The sequence below is a fragment of the Schistocerca nitens genome, chromosome 7 (assembly GCF_023898315.1).
Source record: "Schistocerca nitens isolate TAMUIC-IGC-003100 chromosome 7, iqSchNite1.1, whole genome shotgun sequence".
Classification (NCBI taxonomy): Eukaryota; Metazoa; Arthropoda; class Insecta; order Orthoptera; family Acrididae; genus Schistocerca; species Schistocerca nitens.
The window spans coordinates 64,399,254-64,411,474 of record NC_064620.1 but is presented as its reverse complement, the minus strand read 5'-3'; the positions used below and the strand labels follow the sequence as shown (position 1 = coordinate 64,411,474).

Sequence of the window (12,221 nt, the reverse complement as noted above, 5' to 3'; positions counted from 1 at the left end):
GAGGGAGGACTCGAACCAAGGACCTTTCGTTCCGCAGTTGCTCACTCTAACCACGAGACCACGGCACTCATCAGCTAACATTCTCCTTTTTGTTGCCTATCTTACACATGGACTACTCAGTTTGTATATTTTGCTTATTTTTTCATAGTTCCACACAACTTCTTCCTGTTTTCTCGAATGATCTGTGTTTAGTTTTTCAAGGCCTATCCACTGTGTCAATTTATAACTAAATCTGAGGGAGGTGCGATGGGGAGGTTCCCTTGTAAGATACGTCATAAGGTTAGTATTGCCTCATGTGTTGCCACATTTCTACGGAATCCAAACTGATCTTCCCCGAGGTCCGCTTCTACCAGTTTTCCCATTCGTCTGTAAAGAATTCGTGTTAGTATTTTGCAGCTGTGACTTATTAAACTGATAGTTCAGTAATTTTCACACCTGTCAACACCTGCTTTCTTTGGGATTGGAATTATTATATTCTTCTTGAAGTCTGAGGGTATTTCGCCTGTCTCATACATCTTGCTCACCAGATGGTAGAGTTTTGTCATGACTGGCTCTCCCAAGGCCATCAGTAGTTGTAGTGGAATGTTGTCTACTCCCGGGGCCTTGTTTCGACTCAGGTCTTTCAGTGCTCCGTCAAACTCTTCACGCAGTATCTTATCTCCCATTTCATCTTCATCTACATCCTCTTCCATTTCCATAATATTGTCCTCAAGTACATCGCCCTTGTATAGACCCTCTATATACTCCTTCCACCTTTCTGCCTTCCCTTCTTTGCTTAGAACTGGGTTGCCATCTGAGCTCTTGATATTCATACAAGTGGTTCTCTTCTCTCCAAAGGTCTCTCTAATTTTCCTGTAGGCATTATCTATCTTACCCCTAGTGAGACAAGCCTCTACATCCTTACATTTGTCCTCTAGCCATCCCTGCTTAGCCATTTTGCACTTCCTGTCGATCTCATTTTTGAGACGTTTATATTCCTTTTTGTCTGCTTCATTTACTGCATTTTTATATTTTCTCCTTCCATCAATTAAATTCAATATTTCTTCTGTTACCCAAGGATTTCTATTAGCCTTCGTCTTTTTACCTACTTGATCCTCTGCTGCCTTCACTACTTCATCCCTCAAAGCTACCCATTCTTCTTCTACTGTATTTCTTTCCCCCATTCCTGTCAATTGTTCCCTTATGCTCTCCCTGTAACTCTGTACAACCTCTGGTTTAGTCAGTTTATCCAGGTCCCATCTCCTTAAATTCCCACCTTTTTGCAGTTTCTTCAGTTTTAATCTGCAGTTCATAACCAATAGATTGTGGTCAGAGTCCACGTCTGCCCCTGGAAATGTCTTACAATTTAAAACCTGGTTCCTATATCTCTGTCTTACCATTATATAATCTATCTGATACCTTTTAGTATCTCCAGGATTCTTCCAGGTATACAACCTTCTTTTATGATTCTTGAACCAAGTGTTAGCTATGATTAAGTTATGCTCTGTGCAAAATTCTACAAGGCGGCTTCCTCTTTCTTTTCTTCCCCCCAATCCATATTCACCTACTATATTTCATTCTCTCCCTTTTCCTACTGACGAATTCCAGCCACCCATGACTATTAAATTTTTGTCTCCCTTCACTACCTGAATAATTTCTTTTATCTTGTCATACATTTCATCAATTTCTTCATCATCTGCAGAGCTAGTTGGCATATAAACTTGTACTACTGTAGTAGGCATGGGCTTTGTGTCTATCTTGGCACAATAATGCGTTCACTATGCTGTTTGTAGTAGCTAACCCGCAGTCCTATTTTCCTATTCATTATTAAACCTACTCCTGCATTACCCCTATTTGATTTTGTATTTATAAATCTGTAATCACCTGACCAAAAGTCTTGTTCCTCCTGCCACCGATCTTCACTAATTCCCACTATATCTAACTTTAACCTATCCATTTCCCTTTTTAAATTTTTTAACCTACCTGCCCTATTAAGGGATCTGACATTCCACGCTCCGATCCGTAGAATGCCAGTTTTCTTTCTCCTGATAACGATATCCTGTTGAGTAGTCCCCGCCCGGAGATCCGATTGGGGGACTATTTTACCTCCGGAATATTTTACCCAAGAGGACGCCATCATCATTTAATCATACAGTAAAGCTGCATGTCCTCGGGAAAAATTACAGCTGTAGTTTCCCCTTGCTTTCAGCCGTTCGCAGTACCAGCACAGCAAGGCAGTTTTGGTTAATGTTACAAGGCCAGATCAGTCAATCATCCAGACTGTTGACCCTGCAACTACTGAAAAGGCTGCTGCCCCTCTTCAGGAACCACACGTTTGTCTGGCCTCTCAACAGATACCCCTCCGTTGTGGTTGCACCTACGGTACGGCTATCTGTATCGCTGAGGCACGCAAGCCTCCCCACCAACGGCAAGGTCCATGGTTCATGGGGGAAGTTTTAACATATGCTAAATTGAATAACATCCAAGACTATGAAGGTAACCCCGCTACCTGCAGTTATTCGGATTGTGCCAATAATAATTTACAACATTCCGCTACATCACCAAAATCCACTAGAATCACTTCCCTTGACCTATATAGCTCGGCCTCAACTATCGATACCACAAAAACATCCTCTACAACTACAAAAATTGCAACTGGTCATTTCCTTTGACCTGTATAGGTCAACTACAGCTACTGATATTAAAAAAAAAAAAAAAAAAAAAAAAAAAAAAAAAAAAAAAAAATCAACACCTGCAACTACGAAAAATAAAACCAAAACCACAACACCTCTAAAACCCAAAAATTAAACATCCTTACAGATATTAAAACACTATCAACGCACCATAAATACAAAAAATATTACAACTTGAGAAAAAAATAAATAATAAAAAAAAATTACTCACCACCAACAAATTCCGGCACTGCATGCTACTAGGTTGGCTACCGCCCCCCCCCCCCTCACACACACACACACACACACACACACACACACACACACACACACACACACACACACACACACACACACACACACAAAAATCCTCTCAAACCACTCACACAACAAAAATAAAAAACACAGCACAATTATATTCATCATCATTATTTCCATACCTAACAACAGAAGCCACACAGTAACTTAAACGTCTTACTGCACCACACTCAGCAAACCAATAACACCTAATGAAAACACCACGCACGTAAACAAAAAAATTAATTGAGAACGCACTGAAAAAATTTCCAATCCTCACACCCTGAACTACAAACACCACCAACGACTTCACACACCCTACATCAAAGCTCAAATGAACCCAATGCAACACATTACCCTCAGCACACACCACCAGATGGCACCAGCAAACACAAGATGATATATATATAAACACATCCAACTTGTAAACTCCACGTCATAATGACATCACACACCACGAGAAACTTATGATAAATGCAAGGTAAGTAAGGGGCCATTGCGTACACTCTGTAAAACTGAATTGGGATCCCATCTGGACCTGGCAATTTATTTGGTTTGAACTCTTCCAGTTGATTCTCTATGCTAGGGATGCTTATTTACATATTTGTATCTCCCACATTTTAATACTTTCTGAGTGAGGGTCCTTATGTGAAGGACATGTAAAAGTCATAGTGACATTTCATTTCAAAAACTGTTGCCATGTTCAAGGTGCTGTGCAAGATTTTCACTGGGAAAACAGACAAGCTACTGCGCATTCCATTGTTTTCTTAAAGCTGTATTTAATGTTAAACAACTCCAATTGTTACAAAAAACATGAAAAGGTTTACCAGAGACCCCAAAAATTTCTGACTGTTCCAAGTCTCAGAAACAATTTTCCATTTTTTTTTCTTTTTTTGTAAAAATGAGCAAATGCATTTTGAAAGTTTGTTTAAATATTGACAGCCCAAGACACGATGCATGTCTACTTCATGTCTTTTGGACGAAACTTGTACATTTACTAAAACAAAAAGCAACAACTCTGCAAAAAATCATACACTTCGGTACGATGTCTGCAGCCCAGTTTAAAAATTTCAATAATTTCACCTATGCCACCACCTCAAAGACTTTGGTGTAAATGCATAGTGGAACTTTTTTGCACCAAGTCATGGAAAATTAGAATGTGTTAGACCTAGAATAGCAACTGTTAAAGAATTTACTGCACAAGGTAGTCCACAGCAGAGGGCAGTGGGGAATCAAATCCGCTTATCTTTGGATTTACATATAGTCTGTGAGCAAATCATCAATGAAGTTATAGAGAAGGCTCAAACTGAACCAGCCATGGCATCTCCGGAAGAAAGGTTTTCTTTGGTTTCAAGACTTGCTGCAAGAAAAGAAAATCACCAGTTAAAGTGGACAGGTTCTCAGGGAACTTCAAGTCATTTGTTGCCAAACTATCAGAACCAACCTGATGATGAGCTAGAGCTTACAGTTTTGACACCACACCAGGCTAGTAAATTTCCTGCTGGCGGGTTGGCAATGTTTGTGAAATCTCTATAGAGGAAAATTGTGCACTTAAAATTTCATGCATTTCTGCAATCCTGAGACCGTTTCACTGGCTAATTTGAAAAGAAACAGACTGGATCCTGACTAGCACACTATCGCACATCTACCGGTGTCATCTACAACATAGATTAGCAGATGCAGTTCTCTAGAGCTAATCATTGCTAAAATTGATAAAAAATTAACATCAACCGAGCACTAATGCAGTTGTGTCATGAATGGCAGCTTGGGAGTGAAAAAGACAATTTAACCAAACAAAAGGTTGTGGGGTGGAAGACTCTGCTATATTCTACAAAGGTTTGGGAACCTTTATTAAGCAATCCACCAGGAGGACTCGGGACCTACAAAACATTCCTCACACACAACTGGACTTGCTAGGCTGTCGGCATGTCCCCATAGAAATGCAGACACAAGTTTTATTTTCTTTTTTTATTTACTGGTAATTGCAAAATCCATCCCAGACCATAAAAACTTTTAATTGGGCCTATATTGTGACATTTTTAAAATACTGCTTTTTCTGAAACTCCAAACTGTATGTTTGCATGAGAAACTTTGCTGGATAAATGTATATTTTCTAGGAAAAAAATCATTTGGGGAAATTTTGGGCTTTGTAGAGAAAAAGATGTTCTTTCAATTAACAGTTAACAGAAGTGTGGATCTGATATGCCTTTTGAGATGCATGGGTTCAAAAATCACTTATTTTGGCAGAAAATTTGTTTCCGAGTAACTTCGCTCCTTGGAAGCGATAAATTTTAAAATCTTACACTGGACGATGTCGGGTACAGAATTCACCAGTCATAAAAATTTTTCCACAACCGACAAAAGCAACCGATGGAATGCTCATGCAAGGATGCACATCAAAACTATAGAACATAAATGTGTACGCAGTTTTCGTCACATGGAGCATGTAGATCAACAAATCACTCCTGCTTAAATGTTTATAGGTACGCTGTGTATACAGTCATTGCTTCGTAGATCTCAATTTCTGGCATATTTAGGCGTCATCTACAGTTGCTTCTGGCCAATATCAATAGAAAGCAGCAATTCTAGAATACTGGAATTCAAGCGTTTCCGATAGTAAAATTAAAAAAAAAAATATATGCACCATAAATGAAATTTGAAAATACAGCCTAGAGACTGTTGAATCTTGTATTACTATTTTACATTATGGGAAATGCCCGTCGGTGTAAACAGACTTGACATATTCCGCAAAATAACAGTTACCTGAGTAAAAGGATCCATTATTGTTTACCAACACGTTAAAGATCTGGGTGACTATATCCTCTACAAATTCAAACAACGTTTCTTAGCTACACATCACACGTCGTTAAATTCTAAACACATAAACCAAGCCCTTACACTGCTCTCCCATTTCGAACTCAAATCAGTATTAACCGCCGCTGGCTTATCATTGGCCAACGTATGAAACGTAAGGGAACTTTCAGTAGTGACCTCAGTTTCAAATAAGTATTTTGAGTGTAAAAATTTAACTCAAATTGTCATCCACCGAAAAACCTTCAAAGCACCTAATTGTAAATTGGAAATTTATCCCATTTACGAAATGAAAAGAATTATCGTTAAAGGAGACGTCTGGTTATTTTATTTAGGTAATGTGAACTCCCGATGTTGGCACATCGCATGTATTTCCATAACAACAGTTACCATGGAGGCAAATTCAAAACCTATTACGAAGTAAACAAACTCAGTGCGTCGACGAGTCCAGAAGATACGATTTATGGATACTGCCAGTCGTTTACAGTAACAAATGGCCGAAAGTGTAAATTATATCATTCACCCTGGTGAAATAGAAACCTATGTCAGCTACCTAGAACCGACTAATATTGAAGAACTCGGTTCAAGAAGGTAAATTTCTGCTATCGTGTAACAGCACAATTTTATTTCCTCTAAGAAAGTATTAAAAAGTTTTCGATTTACAGATGGTTCGAAATCCATGAGCGAATCCAAAAATTACATCAACAAAGTATTTTAGAAGCCGGTGAGATGCGTGAAGAAACGGTGAAAGATACGTTGATATCTTACGGTAAAGTAAGTAAAGCACGTTTCATACAATAACTCAAAATATATCCATTGAAGAAAGTGATTTTAATATGCCTCTTGTTGTTTTTCGCTCATTATTCCCCACAAAATTCAATGTTAGAAAGGCCCATTCCATTCCCCACTCAATCTGTAGGCGCACGTCATTTTTTCTAAGACACATTACAAATAAAGTTATATTATGGTGTTCAATATTTCCGTATGAATAATATAATACATTTAAGTGTTGCTGGAATAGAAACACACATTGTACTCAAAAGATGAACTTATAATATGTCAGTCATTGAGAATGTGATATTGGTTTGCCGAAAGAGTAGCTGTCGTTTGTCTATTATGCCTGTAATGTTTATGGAAAAGTAAAACTTAATGTTCTGAAATATGCTAGAAGACTATAATGGGAATCTCTCATTACAGCACTTAAGATTTGTCCTCATCCCATTCTCATAAGAATGCACACTGTAATTGTTCTAATTTGTCTACGAGGCCCAGAAAGGATTGATACAAAGTATATTCCTAGATTACAGAATGGTTGCTGATTATTTTTAAACATTTGCCAGTTCTGGTTTTACAGCAGTTCAGTGACACTCACCTGTGAGTCTGAAACACGTGGTGCCCATTTAGTGTTGCCCTTTCTTTGTATGCATTCAGCACAGTATAGATTAGATTAAATTCAGTTTTTGTTTCATAGTTCCAAAAATGACATTATTCTCATGGGTGTGGAACATGTCAGAAAGAATAACATAAAACACTTGAATACAGTACCTACTACGCTGATCATTTGTCAGGAGACTGTCAAAATAGGTGAATACATTACAGTAATCTGGAACTACTAACATTTATAGAATTAATACACGGTCAAAATGAAACATTGTTATGCACTTTTAATAAATTTAACATACACAAAATACCTAATCTTGACTGTTGTGGCCAATTGTTGTCAAAACTGAAATCTGACAGTCATTTTTACTTAACCTGGCCTAACAGTCCCTGTTAAGATATTCATCTATAGAGTAGAAGGAGTTGCCTATGAAAAAGTCTTTCAAACTCTGTTTAAATCATGCTTTATCTGAAACCAATATTTTATTGGTTGCTGGTAGTTTAATGAAAATGTGTGTTCCTGAATATTGGACCCGTTTTTGGACCAAGATAAGTGACTTTAGGTCTTTATGTAGATTGTTCTTATTCCTAGTTCTGAAACTATGAACTGAGTTATTGGCTGGAACCAGAGATATATTACTTGTAACAAATTTCATTAAGGAATAAATATATTGAGAAGTAGTGGTTAGAATACAAAGTTCCTTGAACAGATTTCTACATTATGTTCTTGCATTTGCACTACAAATGAGTCTTTTACACACTTTTGCACGCTAAAAAATTTTACTCAGTTTGACGAGTTACCACAGAATAAGATCCCGTATGACATAATAGAACGAAAGTAAGCAAAGTATGCAAGTTTTTTTTATATCTATATCTCCTACATCTGGCATCATTCTCACTGCAAATACAGACTTGTTTAGGCGTTTCAGCAGTTCTGTAGTATGCCTTTCCCAACTGAATGTATTATCGAGTTGTAATCCCAGAAATTTAACACTGTCAACCTTTTCGATCTGCACGTCTTCATATGCTATGCACATGCTTATCAATGAACTGAAGTCTGCCACCTACCTTACCTAAGAGTGATTGTATACAATATTTAATTTTATATTTCTACACGTTGTTATACCCAGGTATTTAATGGGTTGTCTGATTGCACTTGTGACTCATCGATGATGTAGTTATAGGATAAAATGCTTCTGCATTTTGTGAATTTACAACTTTTTGTTTCTGGACATTTTAAAGCAAGTTGCCAATACTTGCTCCATTTTGAAATTTTATCAAGCTATCACTGTATATATGTCCAGTTATTTTCAAGTACATCTCATCATAGAGAACTGCAGCATCTGCAAAAAAGTCTGAGGTTATTGTTAATATTGTCTTCCAGGACATTAATATAAAACATGAGCAAAAGTCTCAACATACTTCTCTGAGGCATGCCTGAAGTTAGACCTACTTCCACATCTGTTGACGACTCTCCATCCAAGATGTGTCGCTTCCTCCCTATTAACAAATTCTTTATCCAGTCACAAACTTTGTTATTTCACATAACCATATTTTTGTTAATAGCATTGGGTGGATTAGCATTATTTCTTGACTGCTTTCCAGAAGTGTTTCCACTTAATTGCAATCCACCAATTGTTTGATCCATTGTCTTCAGTAGGTGAGAAAAGTCGAGTTCTACATAACCGATGTTTTTGTAATCAGTGATGGTTTTCACAGAGAAGGTCATTGTGTCCCATGTTCCAGATACCTCATTATGTTTGAGCTCCACCAATTTTAATGATTTAAGCTTGTTTCTCAATGCTGCCTGTTTTTAATATCTCTTGGATATATAAAATGATATTGACCCTTTGTTGTTACTGTTATTCTCTGGCGGTTGTGTTGTCATATATGTGCAGTGGTTGTAGTGTATGTACTGGCTTTCCATTTAATCAAATGTCCTTTTACAATCATTTCATGTTAATGCCAAAAATGCTCAGCAAAATGGTTATGAGCCCAGGACCAGGTTTGAAAGCAATGTTTTATAAGTGTTAAAAATAAAATGTGTGCATGGAAATCTGGAGTCGGTTTGTAAGTAAGTTACATGTGTGTCAATAATTTTTGTTTTTAACTTTTTGTTGAATGATCATCTGTGCATGCAGAAATGGGTATTTTTTTCATTCAGACCTAAAAATGAATGGTACAGCATCATTTGGACTTACAGCAGTTGAAAAGTTCATTGGACACAAAAATTATGCAATGTGGAAATGTGCATATTTAGTCCATAGCAATGTGTGGGATGTTACAGAAAACTCTCCTTTGGACCCAACGAAACTAGAAGATTCTTGGCAGAAAAGAGACATTCCCAGATTCTACTCTTCATTGATAAGACAAACTATTCTATACAAGGAGCATGAGTACAGAAGCAGGAGCTTGGATAGTCTTGGAAAAAGGATTTGAAACTGTGGACTATCGCGAAGAATGAACTTGCTTAGAACATTAATCAGTATCAAATTAGATAAATGCAGTTTGATAGATGACTACTGTGGCTGAACTGTAATGACTGTGTTTAACTTAAATGGAATGAAATTCCCAGTTAGTGAAGAGTAGATATGAACTTTGCTCTTGGCTAGATGACTTGATCTTTCGGGGCCTGTCAACCTGTGATTATGGTACTGGAAAACAGTGGCACACATCCCATCGGTTAATCTATTAAAGTAAAACTATTACTAGATGTGAAATCTGAAGATGCGAAAGGAAATGAAATCCCAGCATTATATTTAAATAAACAGTCATACAAAATGCTTTATTAAATGCTACAAGTGCAACAGAATTTCTGTAGCAAGGTTGAGAAAGGAAATATAACTAGAAAACAGTCAGAACACAAGAAACCCTTTCTAGCAGCAGAAAGGGAGATTTGGTATTTAGATTCCGGAGCTTTGACTCACATCACCAATGATGAAGAGAAGCTTCTTAATACCAAGCTATTTGTATGTAATAGCTCAGTAGTCAACATGGGATGTGATGGCTTAGCAGCAAAGACTTCTGGACGTGTTAATCTCACTTTACTAGTGATAAAGTAGTGAAAGCAGAAGCATCTGATGGCATTCCCATCCCAAACTCTCAGATAGTACAATTGCAAGCAAAAGGAATGAAGTGGCTTCGGTTAAGATGCAGAAGGTGAACTGATTGCCAAAGCACCACTTAAGAATGGCACCTGTTGTTTGAGTGTAGGTGAAATAAAGCAATGCTTCTACACGAAAAGTGGTTGATTCCTAGGGCATCACAGGCTACGACATATGAGTCACAAACAAATGGTGAAGTTGGCAAAGATTTCAATGGGACTAAATGAGGATATTGTTGTCAAGGAACCCCGTGAGTTGTGAATCATGGAAAACTAGTGACATTTTCCCCGTCAAAACTAGCTATAGGTATTCTAAACACATTCTGAACTTAGTACAGGGTGATTATAATTAAAGTTAAACTTTCAAACCGCTGTAGAAATAACACCATTGGTCAGAATGTCATCAAATTGCAATGCAATATTATCGGAGAAAGTGGAAAATGTATGGCAGAAGAAAAATAAACAGTTACAAAATGGTGCAATAGCTGGTGCTGTAAGCATCATAATTTAATAGTGGCCAACAAAAAATGACAAATGAATCATACAACAGTGCCTAAGGTGTACGTTTGACATTAAACATTTGTACTACTCAGTGTGACGGGTGTACAACTGTGATACCGTTAGTTACATAAGCCCATCCACCACAGCAAGGTCATATCACAACAGATGGTAAAAATTGGCTTTTAATTGTCCTGAGGCCAAAAACTGCATAAAAAGCATCACTCACATCAGTTTTTAATTGTCCTGAGGCCAAAAACTGCATAAACAGCATCAATCATATCAGTTTTTAATTGTCCTGAGGCCAAAAATCCCACAAAAAGCATCAATCAAAATCAAATTGGATTATTAATTCCCGTGTGACTGATGCAAAACATGTTCAATATACTGTCCACCATTTTGTGCAACAAGTTGAAATCGAGAAACAGCATGTTCCACAACTGATCAAAGTGTTTCTGGGGTAACGTTCAGAATGTGTTGCGCAATGTGTGCCTTCATTGCAGCTAAGTTTGCAGTTAGAACCTTGAACGCAATATCTTTCAGGTAGCCACACAACCAGAAGTCACGCGGATTAAGATCAGGTGATTGGAACAGCCAGGCTGTAGGAAAATGGTGGCTGATAATTCTAGCATTTCCAAATTGGCACTTCAGCAGCTGCTTAACTAGAGGTGCTCCATCTTGCATAAAAATTATCCCATCCACGCTGTTGGAGATTTGGAATGACATGGTTGCGCAAAAGATATTCATAGCGCTTACCAGTGACGGTATAGGTCACAGGACTGGAAGCACCTGTCTCTTCGAAAAAATATGGCCCTATGATAAGTGATGCCATAAACCCGCACCACACAGTGACCTTTTCAGGAGAAGAGATAATGGTTGATTTGCGTGTGGATTTTCCGTTGCCCATATTCGACAATTCTGTGCATTGACATATCTTTTCAGAAGGAAGAGGGGTTCATCTGTCCACAAAATCTTCCATGGCCAATAATTGTCCACTTCCATGTGAACAAGATATTCTATAGCAAAGGTCTCCCTTGCTGGCAGGTCAACAGGAAGCAACTCCTACACATGGGTAATTTTGAATGGCTAGCAAAGGAAGATGTTTCATAGGATTTTATGCACTGTGCTCGCGGGTATATGCAATGTTCGGGCAATTCTCCATGCACTACATGTTTGCACACCACCACTCATATCCTCCTGCATTGCTGTGGCCACGGGTCAACAGAAAGGTCCGATCTTACTCGTCGGCTTTGACCCGTGACGTAAGCGTGTTGTGGTGTGTGACGTCATTACGGCGCGGAAAACCTAATACATGGTTTGATGTACTCTTGTTTAAAGAACATGTATACGTAATATGAAGCAATTTGATGAACATATTGATCTGTAGCGTAGCCCACTTGAGGTTAGGTTGGGAGTTTTTATTTTTGGAATGCGGCCGCGGCAGCGGCCGCCTATGATTCGAAAATATTGATTTGACACTA

The 12,221-nt window shown here is 38.0% G+C and overlaps 2 protein-coding genes across 6 annotated transcripts in view; one reads left to right on the top strand and one right to left on the bottom strand.

Moving 5' to 3' along the window:
- Positions 1-5,887, bottom strand: part of LOC126195017 (anillin-like) — a 171,166-nt gene extending 165,279 nt beyond the window's left edge. For 3 of the 5 annotated variants that reach the window (XM_049933446.1, XM_049933448.1, XM_049933447.1), the window contains exon 1: positions 5,712-5,887. In XM_049933446.1, the coding sequence (XP_049789403.1) occupies positions 5,712-5,729 (18 nt within the window). In that variant the 5' untranslated portion in view covers positions 5,730-5,887. The remainder of the gene's footprint in view (positions 1-5,711) is intronic. The other 2 variants (XM_049933449.1, XM_049933450.1) reach the window with 1 other exon arrangement.
- A 292-nt stretch (positions 5,888-6,179) lies between these two features.
- The window catches only part of LOC126194963 (zinc finger MYND domain-containing protein 10), a 124,620-nt gene continuing 118,578 nt past the window's right edge, over positions 6,180-12,221 (top strand). The window contains exons 1-2 of the mRNA XM_049933357.1: positions 6,180-6,350; positions 6,425-6,533. Of these exons, the coding sequence (XP_049789314.1) occupies positions 6,253-6,350; positions 6,425-6,533 (207 nt within the window). The 5' untranslated portion in view covers positions 6,180-6,252. The remainder of the gene's footprint in view (positions 6,351-6,424; positions 6,534-12,221) is intronic.